Below are 16,621 nucleotides of genomic sequence, written 5' to 3' on the forward strand. Positions count from 1 at the left end.
ATCTCGCGAAGTGAACTTTCATATTATTTTGCAAAATTTCAACCGTAGAGACTTTATAGCTGTCCGTTGCCAGTATTTACGTTTCTTCGAACGTGTGCTTCGACAGAAGTAAAATTCTACCGCCTGTAAAGTTTCCCATTTACGGAAAACGCGAGGTAAAAAGGGGCGGTAACAAGAGACGACACAAATGCGTAAAGGGATACAGCGGAACGATCTTATAAAAATTCAGAAAGGGTTCGTCGAAAGTGATCGAACAAAAACATATGTCTTCTTTAATTCACCATTCTTTCTTCTGGCAGCAACGCTTTTTTAGACGCGTTCGGAATTCGGTATTCGGTATTCGACCCGCGACGCGTACGCGCCCAAATTCAAAATTCAAGCAAACTTCCTTTTTTTTCTCTCGTCGATACTCGAACGTGTCCGGTATATTTCCGTTCAACGAGCGAAACTTTTCTCGTTCGAATGGTGAAACTCGTTTCAAACTCAACATTTATGGTGGATCGTTGAGAGAAAAGGATAAACGGGCCAAGGTCATAGCGACTCGGTGGAAATAAGAAAATCGTGAAACCTTATCGAATACGGCCAATTTACACGCGTGCATCGCTATCGTTAAAGAGGTCATGTTTAATTTTTGCAAATATAAATTCCAAAGGATAAGATCGGAACGCATCCTGGAAATAATGTAAAACGAAGAAATAGCCAGGGGAAGCGCAAAGATATGATAATTATCGAATTCCAGGGAAAAATAAAGGCAACAGAACGAACCAGAGGGAAACTAGTAAAAATAGAGAAAAATTGGCGTGTTTCGCTCTCGGTAATTGGACAGCTTCACTTGTACCTCTGCAAGAATCTTAATGCAAATGTGGCCATAGACAAAATTAAAGCAAATCCCCTTTCCTCGACTCGTGAGCTGACGACAAAAATGAGCATCGATTTATTCATATTCGATTAGAGTTAGTGTAAGGATGTTTTTCATTTGCTTTTTGCCGAATTGTATTTCGTCTCGGGTCCCGTGATGGTATTATAGCGCGTCGTCGGGATAAGTAACGAGAACAAGAAAAGCATTTCGTAGATGAAAGAAGGGAGGCACCTGCAGCGAGGAAAGGGTATCGAGAAACAATGAAGCAAAGCGAGAACTAGAAAAATACTAAAAAGAATCGGGAAAGACGGAACCAGTGAATCAGCGCGACGGTAAACGCTGCGAAACGTGACCGGAAATGCGGATGGGTGCCTCCGTGAACAACGAGGGTGGAATTCCGGGACGCTATACTCGACATTAACGCAAAATTCAACTTCTTTCAGTCCCATAATAAAACAGTTGGCCTCGCCGCGTTACCGCGTTATCAATTTTAACAACATTTCAAGACGCGTATCACCGTCTCCTACCTATCGAAACCTCGTACCTTTTCCTCTTATGAATTTTTTATCACATCCCGATAAGTTTCGCGGGAATAAAAGAAAAAGAAAAAGAAGATAAGACCGTAAGAGTTTCCACGAAGGAAACTTGGTTGCGTGGAGGCGAGGTTAAAACGGAGCCACGGAAAACGAAGAGAAGCAAAGCGAATGGATTAAGCAAACTAATTTATATAGAAAAAAAAGAGCAATGCAAAGAAAAGAGAAGAGAAGAGAAGAGAAGAGAAGAGAAGAGAAGATGGTAATCGGAAATAAGGTAGGGGTGGTAGAAATACGATTAACGTGACTAAGAGGAAAAAAACGTTCGCGCTAGTTGCCACGGAGAGCCGCGAGATCAGAGGGAGAACAGGTGAATTTGTTTCACTTTGTAATTCTCTCTTTAATTAAACATCCTCGACCGTGCCTCTATTCAGACCTACCCCTGCGCAGAGACACGCCGCAGTATCTGGCATTAATATAAACGCGAACCTTTGTCATTTCCATTCATGATTCTTCAATAACTTCCCTCGGTCTCTCTCGCTGGAAATTTTTGCATTCGAGCGCGAAGCGCTGGCACAAAGCACCCTGGGCTTCTGCACCGCGATAAAGGAAGGGAGAGCCGAGGACTGAAGACAGAGAGAGAGAGAGAGAAAGGAAGATAGAAAGAGAGATACGGAGAGAGAAAAAATAAGAAACGATATATACACCCTGTGATAAAAAACAATCAGGCATTTCAAGATTATTAACGTTTCTCGAAAAGAAAAGCTCGACCGATGAAGAAGCTCATCGCGGGTCGAGTGGAAGGAAGAAAAAGCGATCGAGCAAAGGACGCGTGGAAGAGAGAGGACGGAACATTGCGTTCGATACGCATGCGAGGTAAAGCATGTGCGCGGGCGCGTACTACACAGGGCCTCTTTTCGATCGACGTAACACCACGGACTTGGAAGCAACGTCGACGTCGTCGAGGACGACGACGACGACGACGACGACGGTGACGAGGATCCCGCGACGTCGGTGGCTGCCCTAGGCTGCCCTAGGCTGCCCTAGGCTGTTCTAGGCTGCAGTGGCGGCCGCGTCGCGTCGACTCCAATGTCACAGCGGCGGTGGCTATGCCCACCCTGGTGGGGATCGAGATTCTCCGAATGGGAACTAGGGGTAGCAACGGTGGGGTTGTATCGAGAGAGGGAGAAGAAGCGGTAGTGGTGGCAGCGGGCTCGACAGTGGCGACTCTAACGTCGACCGCGGTAGCTGTGCGAGGGTAGCGGTGTGTGCAACCCACGGCCCGGTGCTGATACACTATCGGGGGTGAGCGAAATCTCGCTCGAGAGCGAGTCCGCGCGCATCACCGTACCTCTCTTTCGGTTGGCAAAATTGTTTCGAGTATCGTTATCGCGTTGAAAGTAAAACACCGGATAAGTTCTGGCAAAGAATAAACGATACAATCGGAAAAAGTTTTGAAAGTCGCAGAGGCCACGGGCCCGTGGAAAGGGCATCGAATCGGAAGAACGAAGGAATCAAAAGAAAGACGGAAAAACGTGCCGCGGTATATCGCATTCGAATCGCGAGTGTTGTCGATTTCGTTTCGAGAGTGATTCTCGCGTGTTGCATCCCGGGGAATTGCGTGCTGCGGTGCTCCCCCAGGGGTAAAAGTGATTGAAAGTGCGCGTTTCGAGTCCGTATATTCTCGGTCCAGCTTCCGTCGCGATACATCAAATTGGCAGTTTCCATTTCGAGACAACGTATCCGATTTCCCGTATCTCGTTTCATTTGTCGCGTGTGTAGATTTCGTTTTTGCCCGGCTTGTGCACGAAAATTTTACGCGAAGAAAATGCGTGAGATGTGCGCCAAGGACACGCGGGACGAAGGTACGTGTAGACAGTCTCCGTGAACGAGGAGGAGATCGTCGATGTGGACGACGGTGCTTGGCGATCGGTTGCTATGATCGAGCCGCGGATAGTTGACGTGGAACGATCATGATTTACCTTAGACTGCACGTTGGGAGGAGTCTACGGTGCAACACGAACGCAAGGCATTGGAACGTGTTCATCGTACCGCTCTTCCCACTCTGGATTATTGGCGCTTTCTGTGTAAAAGACAGTGAGTACGAATTGCTTCGTCGCTCGTTTCTGTAACGCGTCGATCAACGAGATTCGCGCCGACAAACAATCCTGAGACGCGAAGGAGTTCCGAGAATCTATGGATTCCCCGGACCTCTCCAGGAAATCGCGGTACGCGATGTTATCGCAACCTTCGCGTCACGAATACGCAAGAAACGCTGGTTCGCGAGTTTTCTTTGCTGCTACCAAGTATTTAACGGACTTGGTTTATCTTTTATTCGTTGCTCGACATTCTGGATTACTCTCTTCGACTTAATTCTAAGGTCGTGTCATTTCTTTTCGGCACAATTTCTCCAAGTTTGACAGGAGTAAGTTCAACGCCCGATGAACTTTGTAATTGAACGAATGTTATTATTACACCATCCTTGCTACAAATTCGAATTAATTTTATACCTTATCGAACGAAATAATTATTCTATTATACGTTAATCGACCTTATCTCTCTTTACGCTCCAACATCTTTTTCCACACGAATTTCGCTTTCTTATCGATTCCTGCAATTTCATCAGCATTCTTCGATCGTCGATGTACAACCTCGAAACTCTTAGGATTATACGGTTTTATCAAACTGGATGAGCTCGCGGATCAAAGGTATCGTTCTTTCCGGTGCGCTACTTTCGAAGGCAGCGGTTCGATGGGACGTTTCCGTCGACGGCTTTCGAACCTCGGCTCGATTGTTGCTTCTCGCTTGATATTCTTCCAGCTTCTACCGATAATCTCGCCGTTCTCGCGTAAGACCTCGTTTGCCTAGCGCGATGACCTCGTCTGAGATTGCTCGTCGAAAGAAAAGGCTTCTCGAATGGGTCGCGAAAAGTCCAAGTGGGAAAGCAAAGGATTCCTAGCGCAAGAACGCGACCCTCGAGCTATGCTAACGCTCGACAAAAAATATTGTAACGTTGCTAACGATAGTCTTTGGAGTACCATTTTTCATTCCAAATGAAACGAGAACCAGAAGCTTTGGTAATTTCCTGCTGGATTCGCAGCTGAGCGTAACATTGTCTTATTGTTAGACTCGAGAATTTACACCAAAGAGGGTGCTCTGCTCGTACTCTCCGCGTCTTGAATTTGACACGAGCGTCACTTGAGCGTGAACGTTCCTCGAGAGCTGGTTGGAATCAACCGTAATGAGATCGTGGTAATTCGGAAACACAACTACGAACTTGGAAGCTCGCTCGAAATATGGATCGTTGTCGAGTAAACTTTTGGCCTCGATACATGTATAGAAATGTAATTCATTATTTCTTAGAGAGTTACTCAAAATGCCAAAATAGGGGTTAAGGTGTGCAATCGACTCTCGCGACCTAACCTATGATGACAAACCGTTTTGCTGTTGAATCCACGGGGTGGTGAATTCTCCCGTTGGTGTTTTTTCCCGACACTCGTTCGTCGCCGAAACGTGAAAATAACGAGACGCTCGTTAAAATTCAACGGAAAGCTTTATTGAACGTTTCGAAAAGTTATCGGAGGCACGATTACGAGAACCGACTGGGTTTATCGTGTCGGTTGATTTAAAGATCGATTTTAAACGCAACAATGTCTTGTTTGCTGCTATCTTTTACAAACGTATCGCATTGACGTTAGCCTTCGTTAGATACGTGAACGTAGAAAAAATGTTGAACTAAAAACGCGTCGCACAGTCGAACGATTTGTACGTCGATAGGGATAGATACGACTCGACTCGGCTCGAGTCCGCCATTTTATGTTTAATTTGTCGGTACTCGATTCGAAGTTGCATTATTGTCTAGAAGATGGTGAAACGCATAGTTTCCAATGCGAGTTGCTTCCACGCTTTGCCATCGATGGTTAACGAAGATTTCGCGAATCGATCAGTCCTCTCAACTTGGTTGGGCTCGAAATCATCGAATGGAACCAGTGGAAGTTCCGTTCCGCGTTGCATATTCATCGCGGACGCAGCTCGACGCGCGCGTTTGCGTCAGCTCAAAGACAACTTTCCACTTTGACGGAGCGTTACGTTTCCACGGAGATGTATTAAGCCAGTGCGCGCAAGGTTCTATGGCGGCTTTCATCCGGCGAACAAGACGGGAACCGGACGATTGGCTTCTCTTAGTTGGTATTCAGCTCGTTTCTTGGCGTTGAGAGATGCGCAGACACGGCACTGCCGTCGTTTACAAAGCTGCGACGAAAACGATTAGATTCGTTGCGCGAATCTCATAGATATCGACGAATAATATTGTATCGCTATGTACGGTACGAACGAGACAATTTACTTTGAAAAGCACCTTGAAAATCCGATTTATGATACGACTGAAAATTTTCTACCTTTATCTGTTTCGCTACGCGTTGCGATATCGTGGTATAACGGACAATGGCTGTTTATTTAGAGGTGGTCACCGTTTAATCGCGCCAAAGTTCGAAGGAACGTCATCGGCATCTAGCGGCCGTAACCATAAGTCAAAAACTTTTGACAGGTCTCGCGACCGTTTACACACATTCATTAACGGGGTGCCAGGGTTCTCGCAACTCATCATATAGACAGATCACGTCAGCCCGTTAGATCGAGCTACACAACTCCGTCGGTTCATCCTGTCGACAAACAGTTTCCAATCTGTCGGCTCCTCCTCTTTCCTCGAATTTTAAGCCGAGCTTACTCACGGAGCTGCATCCTCTTGCTAATCGTAGTGCAAATTTAGTAGTCCAAGATTGCTCCATTCGTTATTTGCCTTCGGATTTAGGTCTTTCGCGGTCATCATCGACTAGGTCAGGGTCGTCAAGTCGAATCACTTGCTCGCGATCCTCGCCCTGAGCGTATTCCCTGGCTGTGAATTTTTCAAATTAGATATTCAAGATCGAGGAACAAGTTTTACAATTTATCGCAATGAATATTATTTTGGATAAATACAAGCCATTCGAATAATCATATTAGCGTGGAAATGGTACGCTTCGCATAGTCGAAGAATCTCCAAGATTTAACAGGCGACGCTGGCATTCGGTGTCTACGTTTCGTCCCCATAACTCGAATGTCTGCAACGCGCATAATCGTCCCAAAGACAATCGTATTATCGCATTATTAGAATGTCACGAATTCGATGGGAACAATTTGCGTATTATTCGACCAATTCGCGTAACAGAGATATTCGTCGTTTTGGAAATGCGTTTACTCGGGCTTCTAATAACCGGATTATACTAACTCTCGTTATATAAAATTCACCCATGACTCCGCTGTCATCCGAATGTTCGGATCGAGCTATTCGTTTTCGCGATTCGACACGACCCTCGTTGTTCTTTCTTCGGGTCGGCCAGGAAGAACCGATGAAACCAATCTCACCCATGGTTCGATTAATGATCGCTTTCAGTCGCGAATCACGTTCGGCTACCGATGCCAAATTTCTTTAAAAACGTGCGAATTTGCATTAATCGATAGAATGCTCACCTTGCATCTACGTATACGATAATCGATATTTTTTTAGTTGTAAATTTCGGAACCAATATCAGAGACATTCGGAAACAACGTTTCTAGCTTTTCGTTTCGTGTTTCGATCGACGCGGCCTTTCAAAGCGACGAAACGATCGCGACGGCCGCGCGGTAAAGTCGCGTGACGCGCCACGCGTATAAAACTTCGAAGCCAATTAATCGACGTCGACGCCGCGGCGTCGCTGGTAAAAAAGCTGTGAAGCGAAAATATCGCTTCCTGGTTCGCGCGACGCGTAAAAAGATTTAAATCGCACTGATCAGCGTCGCGTCCGACCGAACGAGTCCGACGAACATGATCGTTCCGATTGGACGCGCGCTAAAGTGCATAATTATTGAAATTGGCATTCGCACACCACGTTCGAAATGAAGAATCTTTTTGTCGGTGAAGCATTGATATCTCGTACAAGTAGTCTTCAAGGGCTGTAGCTGTGCTTGGTCACAGCTGCGATACGAGTTTGACGTACTCGAGCTTCTCGTAGAGCCTCTGGTCCTTAACGCAACGCTGAGCAAATATCGTAGAAAAATGTGAAACAGGCCTGCGTGGCAAACACTGTTAACAATATTATATATCGTTTCATAAATACAATCGGAAGTGGTCGTTTTCAAACATCGTCCTTCCGAGACGCTTAATCGTAGTTGACTCTGATTAATCACCTTAACTTTGGACGTGAAATATTTCTCATTGTTCATAACCAGTGAATTTCGCCCCTTTTATCTTCTACATTCTTGTCGAGGATTCTACTGTATCAATTCGAACGTGCCGCGAAATTTTAACTCGCGCTATGTATCTTCCGCGCGATAAATCCGCGTCGGTGTTTGAACGTGTTCGCTAAGTTAGCGCGCAGCGCACGTTGCCAGAAATATTTCTCTCCGATTTTAAGGAAGACTCGTTAATTATAGTCTCCCGTTAAAACGATTTCCTACAATCGATAATTATTTTCCCAATGAATCTCTGCTCGACTCATTTTCTTGGGGAAACGACCTCTGATACGAATATCGAGCCTTCGAGCGAATGTTTGAAATACGGCTGAAACCATATCGCGACATAAAAGTATCATTAATTTCAATCTGTATTTTAATGACGAAGAGTCGGCGAGAATATGAGTAATATAAGGATTAAAGTAGAAGACTAATGTTCCTCGTATTAATTCAATCGTTACGGTCTGGCGGGCTGAATGCATGGTTCGCGATATAAATTATCAACCAAGTCTACCCTGGTAGACTCCGCGATGTAAAATGAATAATAAATCGAGTTTATCATTTAAAATAATAAAGCTTCTATCGGCAAAAAACGTTCTGTTCGCGTACCTCCGACAACGTATAAAATTTCGGAACGGAGTATCCGCGAATTACCGTCTCGTTATGAGTTACCGACATTGATGGAAAATAATAGGATGTCTACGTCGGCTTATATTATAAGCATGAGCCTCGCCAGCGCCTAATGGACGTAAAAAATGTACAGCTCTCGATAGTCCGTGACCTGGAAATTTACGAGCCTCTTAGGCGCAACGTAAGCGAAGTTTCGATTAAAGTTTAAAAACGAACGCGATCCAAGTTGAACCGTGGATAGTTGCCGCGAAAGCTGGCATCTCGCGGCGATAATCTGCTATAAGTTTTCTATTAACTTGGATCGAAAGTTTCATACGTATATCCGTTCCGAAATTCTCGAAGGAATCCAGGGTTCAACAGGTCAGCAGTCGAAAAGTGAAGTCGAACACGGTCAGTTATTCGCGATGGTCACGAATTCCTCGTGTTACAAACATAAAATCTTCCGGCTCGTAAGTTTCACGGTCGAGCGAGGTTTACACGGTTCTCCGAGCGACGTTAATTGCGGAAGATTTTGCAAATGGAGCACGGGGAATTACCACCGTAATGCGTTCGAAAATGCAGTGTTGCAGCGTCGCAACGCGAGCTTCACCTCAGCATTAACGGCGTTTTAGTCGGTACTCTTTCTTCGGAACGCATCGATTTAACAATAATCGATGTAATCGTTGCAACAAATACCGGAAAATGGAGTCGAAAAATATACGTAATCGCTGAATCGCAATGGAATTGAATGGAAATGGATTGTCTGATTTGGCATAGATATTTTACCACAGAATTTTATGATCGCGTTAAAGGCACCTCGACAAAGGTGTAAAGCATAAAAAGGGCTGCGATATCTCGCGCGATCCGTTCGTTTATCTCGTCGAATTTTCGCGGAGATAAAATGGAGCGTTTTTTTTATCCCTGCAAAAAGTGGCTTTGCAAATTATGCAAACGCCGCCAGGCGCCGCGCCGCGAAACGTGAACGATTTGCGGAAATCCCTACTTTCCGAGTGAGTGGCGCGAACGACTCGAGAATCCATTCGTTCGGCGAATTACCTTGCAATATGGTGGAGCTCGTTGTAAAATCCTGTCGATGCGTCGCGAACCGGATCTCTTGGTAAGGCTTGGTAACACACTCGTCATCGAATGCGGATTATAATGTATGCGAAATTCAAATGAAACTCGGCAACTTGCCTGTTTCATTAGTGGCTGCGCGATTCATTAGTCCTCGATACAATTAAATTATCCGCATTCTTTTCTTGGAAAAATATAATTCGCAGGATGCATCTGTAGTTTTCTTTTCAATGGAATAATGTACAGGGTACACGACACGAGTCGCAGTCATTATTCAGCTGACGATGAAAAAACAGGTACGCGTATCCAGCCTGTTAAACGAGGAAATCCGTGATTCTCGTTTGTAACTCGCTTTGGTCGGTATCGATCGTGGATGACGCCTGTCGATATGAAGTTACAAGAGCAGCCAAGATCCAGCATTCAGAGAACGTCCATGGCGCAAAGCCACTTAAATTGCTTCGCGTTCGTTTCAAGTTTCTCGTACGCCGATAAAGTACAACCCGATGCAGCCAATGCTCGTTGGGAATTGTAGCTAGGGCAAGCGATACGTCGCGGTCGTGGCATTCCCCGTGAACCGAGTGCCGTTTCTCGTACGGTGAATATTTAAGCATTTGTACTTTGCTGGCAATTTTCATAAAACCCCCTTTTTCTTTTCTCTGTTTGTGGCGAGCGCGTAAGGAGGGAGGTCCGGCTAAAAGCGCCGTTAACCAGCGCTACTTGTACTTGTAAGGGCCTAAATTATTAGCCTGGCAACATTATTACCATTCTTAATTTAACGCCGGCGCCGTCTAGCCTGGCCGTGCTCCAGCTTCGTGGTTTCGCGAAAATTAACATCGGAACTCGGTTCTCCGTCGGAGGCTGCCTGAAATCGAAGCGAGCGGAAGCTGGAACACGCGTTGCGTGTTTTGGTCGCACGAGGTCACGATTTCCCCTCCGAATAAGATTACGTTGCGTTTAGGAAAATTAACGTATAAAAGATGTAAACGTGGATCGCTTCCGCGTATAATTGGTAACGCGCTTAGTATTATCGGCGAGAAAGCGGAATGAAAAATCAGGACAACGTAACTTGGTTCGCATTGCTCGTAGTACGTCGATGATTCGATGTTTCCTCGAAGCGTCGGCGTCCGCGTCGGCGTCGGTTGTGGAGAAAAATATCATTACTTAGAGCTTTAACGTTGCTTAAAAGCATCGTCGACGGAACCTGGAAAGAATGAAGTTACCTGTTCTGCTCGAAACTAGACAATTACGCGGGTAAATCTATTAATAATTTAAATGAAATTTTCGGGGTCGCGGTTCCCTCGGCTTCTTTATGATATTCGGGCGTCAAACAACTCCCCCGACCCCTTCCACTCACCATCCACTCGAAAATATCACCGGGAGTTGCGTACATTTTCTCTTCTTTATCCATTATTCGCCTACTCCGGTTACCCGACTACTTTCCACGTAACTCGTGTATACGAGAGGGCGTTCTATATCGTCGACGAGCCGCTCGTCGACGTCGAGGATCGTCGCGTTTAATGCACCTTCCGCTGACAACGGTGTCGTACTTCGAAGAACCCTCTATCGGGTATTGTGTTTTCGAGTCACAGAATTGCGAGGTTGGGATGGCTGGAAACTATTCTTCATCTACTGACTCCAATGTCACTCGACCCATATGTATGTTTACGTGGAATGCTTCGCAACGCTCGCGATGTGGTTATTCGAAACGAATTGTTCGTTAGCGGGACTGAAAATCCGAAGACGATACAATCTATTCCTGCAATGTTGTACGTAACGCACTGCTTTCGGATAGGTTACTTCTCTCGAGATAGTTTGTTTGAAAGTTGAAAACTATTTCGCTTTGTATATATTTTTTCGTATATCGAATCAATATTCGCAATGCTTGGAATGCTTTTCAGATCCGATACGATTCTTGTGTTTCCCGACGAGTTTAATGTCGGGTGCCTACGTGCGCAGCTGTGCACACCGCGTGTGGCTCGTCACTTTCAACGAGGTGGATGAAGTTTATGTTGTTTTCGATGTTATCGGTGTTCGCTCCAAGATCCCTTACGGATATTTTCGACTTCCCGAATAACAATATCTCCTCCTCGACTGGTGCTGTTCGAAGTCTTTATTATTCGCGATAGGACGATCCTCGCCGAGAACTGAATTTTTTACAGCTTCTGTCAGAGTTATTCATTTTCGATATCGTGTTTTTCGCGCAATTATTGCGCAATCAAGATGTCTAATAAACGCTGTAATGCTGCGGTATAAATTCTAGTAAATACACAGTAACGCGATGCATCGCATCGTTTCGAAGGCAACCCGTCGCGTTCGCGCGTCGTGTTGAGCGGTCCGCAATGTCTGATTAGCGCGGCGCTATGCTACTAGCCGTAAGTAGCGTCGTATACCATACACAAGTAAGCCAAAGTTTCCAAACCATTGTTTCGGTGACGTGGCTCGTATTAATTCCCCCTGGAGCGTTTGAAAAACAACTCGAACACTCGGGAATCATCGTTAACGTCTCTCGTGCAAATATTGTTTACCGTTAATTACTTTTAGAGCCTGCAAGCTATTCGGAACTGTCTCGAGTTGCATCTGTCGCTTCAAATATCATTGGTTGACCATTTCCATGATCATCGATAGAGCCCACCATCTGGAAACAGTATTCCACTCCATGGTACGTTCCAGCATACATAATTGAACGCACGTTAACGGCTCACCGACCCTATCGACTCTTTGGCTGAATTATCGGGCGGCTGGAGTTTAATTAAAATATCCGACGACGAGGCTCTAAATTAAGCAGGAGTTCTAAGAACCCGGGCAGTTTCGAGCCGACGCCGACGTCTGGAGGAGGCGTCTTAAAATTCTCCGAGTTTGCCCTGGAGGAGGTCGTTGGTCATTTAAATTATTCAGACGTGCTTTGGCCGCGTCTCAAACCTAACGACACTCCATTAACACTAATTTCCTGGTTCTGGCGCGCGTGCGCTTCGGCCGGCCCGATTTAGGATTCACCGAAAAGTCCTTATCGTTGGTCCTGGTTCTTCTTATAATTAACGCGTTTCTTTCGATGCTATAATCGTCTCCGTTGGCAAAATTCTTGGACTAAATTAAAATGTTTTCGTCGATTAGCTAAAATTACTTTGTACATCTCGCGCGACAAACTTTGATTCGTCAATCCTCAAACCTATTAAACGAGGTTATCTCTCCATGCGGATGGAAACTTGCTGCTAACAGTTCTCGAAGCGGACATTACTCGTACCGAACAATGCCGCAACTTCTTTCAACATTTTTCTTCATATTTCTCGACGGAACGTCGGCGTCGTGATCAAATGTATCGACGACGTAGTTTCTCGTTCGAGGGAACTAGAAGTTAGCTACGATGAGATTCCCGTTTCTTTTTCTACAGGCTTTAAGCCCGATCGAATTCCTTCGATATTGCAGCAATAACTTGGCCATCCCTGAAGTATTTCTATTCGATACGCTTGAACGCGCAATTACCAAGTTTTTTCATTAGTTCTCGCTACAATTACGCGTTCTCTCGTTTCGCGAAGCAACAATACGAGCAAGCTCCGTAATCTCGGTATTACCAGAAGCCACGTACAGGACGTAACACCACGAAAACGCCGCTAATCTTGGCAACCTTCGTATCCTGCTAGTGCTCTTGAACACGGCTACGAGGCGCAAAGGGTGTTCGCGAAGGGACCCGGCCTGGCGCGACGCGATGACGCTATCGCATTACGTCTGAGCTAGCCCCACAGCCTTTCGCGTTATTACTCAAGTGTCCTTGACGGACTTTGGATACCTTAGACTTGGATGAGCGGAAATTACGCGCAGGATGTCGCAGATGTCCTGTTCCGTTTCTCAAGAAGAATTATGCCCGGAACCACAGCGTTGCCAATTTATTCGTTTCGAGTCATTGGGCGTTTGATTGAATAATTTTTCAGAATAAACGGTTCAAAAGTAGATTTATAATAACACGACATGTTCTCGCATTATTCCGTATTCCTGCAGTGCAAATAGCAAGAGGAGAGTGCGTCGTGCATTTTGCTTTTACGATCGGAATAGCACCGCATAACTTACGTAGTCTCAACAATGCTCGCCGAAGCCGTTTCCAGTCCGCTTAGATAAGAAGTGGTAACCATATTTCTTCCCGACGGGTAAAAACCTCCGCGTTGAACTTTCCCTGAAAAAGCTAGAGCGTCGATGAATCGATAGCCGATCCTCGGTGAACCGTTTTAACTCTAGGTCTTGAAAACCGGTCAACGTAAAATTGACGAGCTATCGGTGAACGGTTCGCTGGAACTGAGCGCAACCCCAGTCGACGATTTTACATATCGGCTTCCAGCCTTTCACGGTTCTCTCTTTAAGAGTAACAAAAATTGTCCGATCGATCCAGTGCCACTTACTTAGTTTTCTATCGAAACATTTTCGAATTGGAACAAACGCCGCGCTTCGATCAATTTTCGCGAGGTTAGCGAGAACCGGGTAAAAACTATAATGCTCGCGAAAACTAAAACGGTAATGCATTCGAATTGCCGTGAATACTTGAACCGATTCGTTGAATCCAAAGTCGAGTCCGTTAAACTCGATGCTTCCAAGTGGAAACACCGAGTTCGAATGTACGTGCTGCTTTGAAAAAAATATTGAAAAAATGTCGAGATCCATAATATTGCTCGTGGAAAGGGTCACCAGATGTCGGTTAACCTACATTTACCGACCAATTTTGATAGAAGCGAAAAGAATTTATTTGTGAAAACTAATTGCGGGTAAACTACGATACATCACGGCGTGCCGTTCGATCTGTAATATTTACCGTTTTCGCCATTTTAGTAGTTACAACAACAGGGAATCGAGTTTTATTCAAGCTGTCGATAATACGGAAAACGGGTGGTGCATATCGTATTAAATAGGACATTGATCAACGACGATAGTGTTTCGGTTCGCTTTCGCACGAAAAGGAAATTCACTGGACGCAATTAGAAATCACAGGACGCCATGAGGTTTTCTCGCGAGAAGCGTTGCGATTTCAGAGACTCTTGTCGTAGGAGTCAAGTATTCTTGACTCGTCGTCCAAGTTACCACGGCGCGGTTGTGTCCGTTTCGACGCGTTTGGCTAACGAGAGCGTGCCTGTTTTCTATGGAAACCAAATTAACTCGCCGACTAGTTCAAACGGACGAGTGAGTTCCCTTCGCTGAGCTAGCCGGCCGAGTCGAGTCACCGTGAGCTCTGTTAACTGGATTTACGAAATCGCCAAGCTACCACGTGATTTCTACGAAATACATTAAACTCTCACTCTGTATCTCTATTTTTAGGATCTTAAGAAATCTCTACCGCCCCTAAAATCTAAATAAAGTATTCTCGCGTTTTATCTGTTCCGATATGTGTGTAAACTATGCCGTATATTATCTATCTCAACATCTGTTTAAACTGTGTCATGTTTTTACTATTCCAATGTTTGAATAAACCGTTCCACGTTCTATCCACCGTAGCAGCTTGAGGTAATATTTTGAAATCTCTTCATCTTGCCAGTCTACGGGTAATTTAAACGTTTTAACGATACGGTAATTTCTGCTATTGTAGAAACAAAACATTTCCCGGGTTTGTGGACTAATCGTTGTCTATTCGTAAAGGGAGTCTAGCTCAACTTCTTACTTTTTTTTTTTACTTGTACCGCTTTCAATCGACGTAAACCGCGAATAAATTTGCATCGCGAGGTACGGGGAACGTGGTACTCGTTAAAATTGCCTCTCGCGATAGAGTGTCTTCTTCGAGTTTATCTTTGCTGTTTGAACGACAGAGGGGCATCAGCTTCCACCCGCAGAGACGACACCTGTTAAGTGTTGTCGAGTGAAATGTAAACGAGAAGGGTATGCGCGAATCGTCTACGCTTCGCTTTGACTCAAAGGCGCGATCGTCTCGCTTTCGCCTTTTTACTTTGTTTTACCATCGTTATATTTTTAAGCTAGGCTTCCGTTGATAATCGAAAACGAGACCACGTTTCTATTTCGCAACGAATTTAAAGGCTCCTCGCGTCCAGTCGACCGGCTACTCCGTTTCTCGTACTCCCTAATCCTTGTCCAGCTCTGCTACGCGAAACGGTATTCCACGGATGGTCACGATTGGTCCCCTCGAGCTGGCCGTAAAGCTCGAATTTACAGCGGTCGTAATTCGTTGGTTCGTCGCAAAGATCCGAACACCGTCGAGGACCGGACGCGATCGTAATTCTCGCGCTTTGCCTCTCGAGGATCGGAGGATGGCGAACGTTTAACGGCGCAACGACGTCACCTTTAACCTACGAACGCTGCGAGTAAGTGGCGATGGAGTGCAATGTAAACGACAGGACGACCCGACTGGGTCTGCTTGCATTTTCGACGTTCCAGTCGACGTCGAGAACAACCCCTTTGAGGGGCCAAGTCTGCCCTAGCACAATTACCAGTCGAGGCTCTTGGGTTAAACGCGCAAAATTCCCGCAGATCGGAGTCTCTCCGCGCGTCCGGTAATCCTTTGCGCGCGGAAAGCTCTGCTTGGAAATTCTATCTGGCCGATTGCGCCAGCGCCGAAACCCGTTCTCGACGTTGACCTTAGTCTCTGGCCACGCGCCACACATATGCAAATTACCGGCTGTGCTCCTCAATAAAACTGTCCGGACTCCAGGAACTTAATTATCGCCGGAAGTTGCGTAACTAATTGCATTGTTCCGTGCGCAAACTCGGAGACAAACGACTACGCGCGTGTATCTACTCGTGGAACGGGAATTAGTAAGGGTAAATAACGATACCAGCGAAAGAGATCCGGGAAGTTGGGGGAAAGGTCCTGGAAGGTTTAATCGATCCAGATGCTTTCGAACTAACGATGTTTGCTTTTTGAAACGTTGACGCGTTCGAAAAGTCTTACTCGAAACATTTCTCGAGAAGTGGCGTGAACGCGAGAACGTAAATCGAGAAAGTCGATGTTGGTTTCGTTTGAAAATGTCTACAAGTGGAGACCGAAGTTGATTTGTAAATCGAATTCATTTTAAAATGAACCGAGAAGTTTTAATCTATGTAAACGAATCCCGAGTAGACGGAGAGTTTGAAGTTGGCGAAAACGTAAATTACGAAATGGTTGAGATTCAAATTTTACGGGAAGAAAATTGTATCGTTTAATTATTCCGGAGTTTTCGTCTTTCGCAGTCGCTGCCAACGATTCGAGAGAAGAATAAAAATATAAATATCGCGTCGTTTCTTTATACCGGAATCTGCTTTTATAATAGCCGATCCGCAAATTATTATATTATAACGCTGCGATGAGTTCTCAAACTGTCCGTGAAGCAAA

General features: G+C 45.4%; 1 protein-coding gene across 2 annotated transcripts in view; it reads left to right on the forward strand.

The window, feature by feature from the left end:
• The first annotated feature begins 2,589 nt into the window (after window positions 1-2,589).
• The window catches only part of LOC128879741 (protein turtle-like), a 122,778-nt gene continuing 108,746 nt past the window's right edge, over window positions 2,590-16,621 (forward strand). For both annotated transcript variants that reach the window (XM_054129162.1, XM_054129163.1), the window contains exon 1: window positions 2,590-3,489. In XM_054129162.1, coding sequence (XP_053985137.1) covers window positions 3,366-3,489 — 124 coding nt within the window. In that variant the 5' untranslated portion in view covers window positions 2,590-3,365. The remainder of the gene's footprint in view (window positions 3,490-16,621) is intronic.

Source organism: Hylaeus volcanicus, chromosome 7 (assembly GCF_026283585.1).
Source record: "Hylaeus volcanicus isolate JK05 chromosome 7, UHH_iyHylVolc1.0_haploid, whole genome shotgun sequence".
Taxonomy (NCBI): Eukaryota; Metazoa; Arthropoda; class Insecta; order Hymenoptera; family Colletidae; genus Hylaeus; species Hylaeus volcanicus.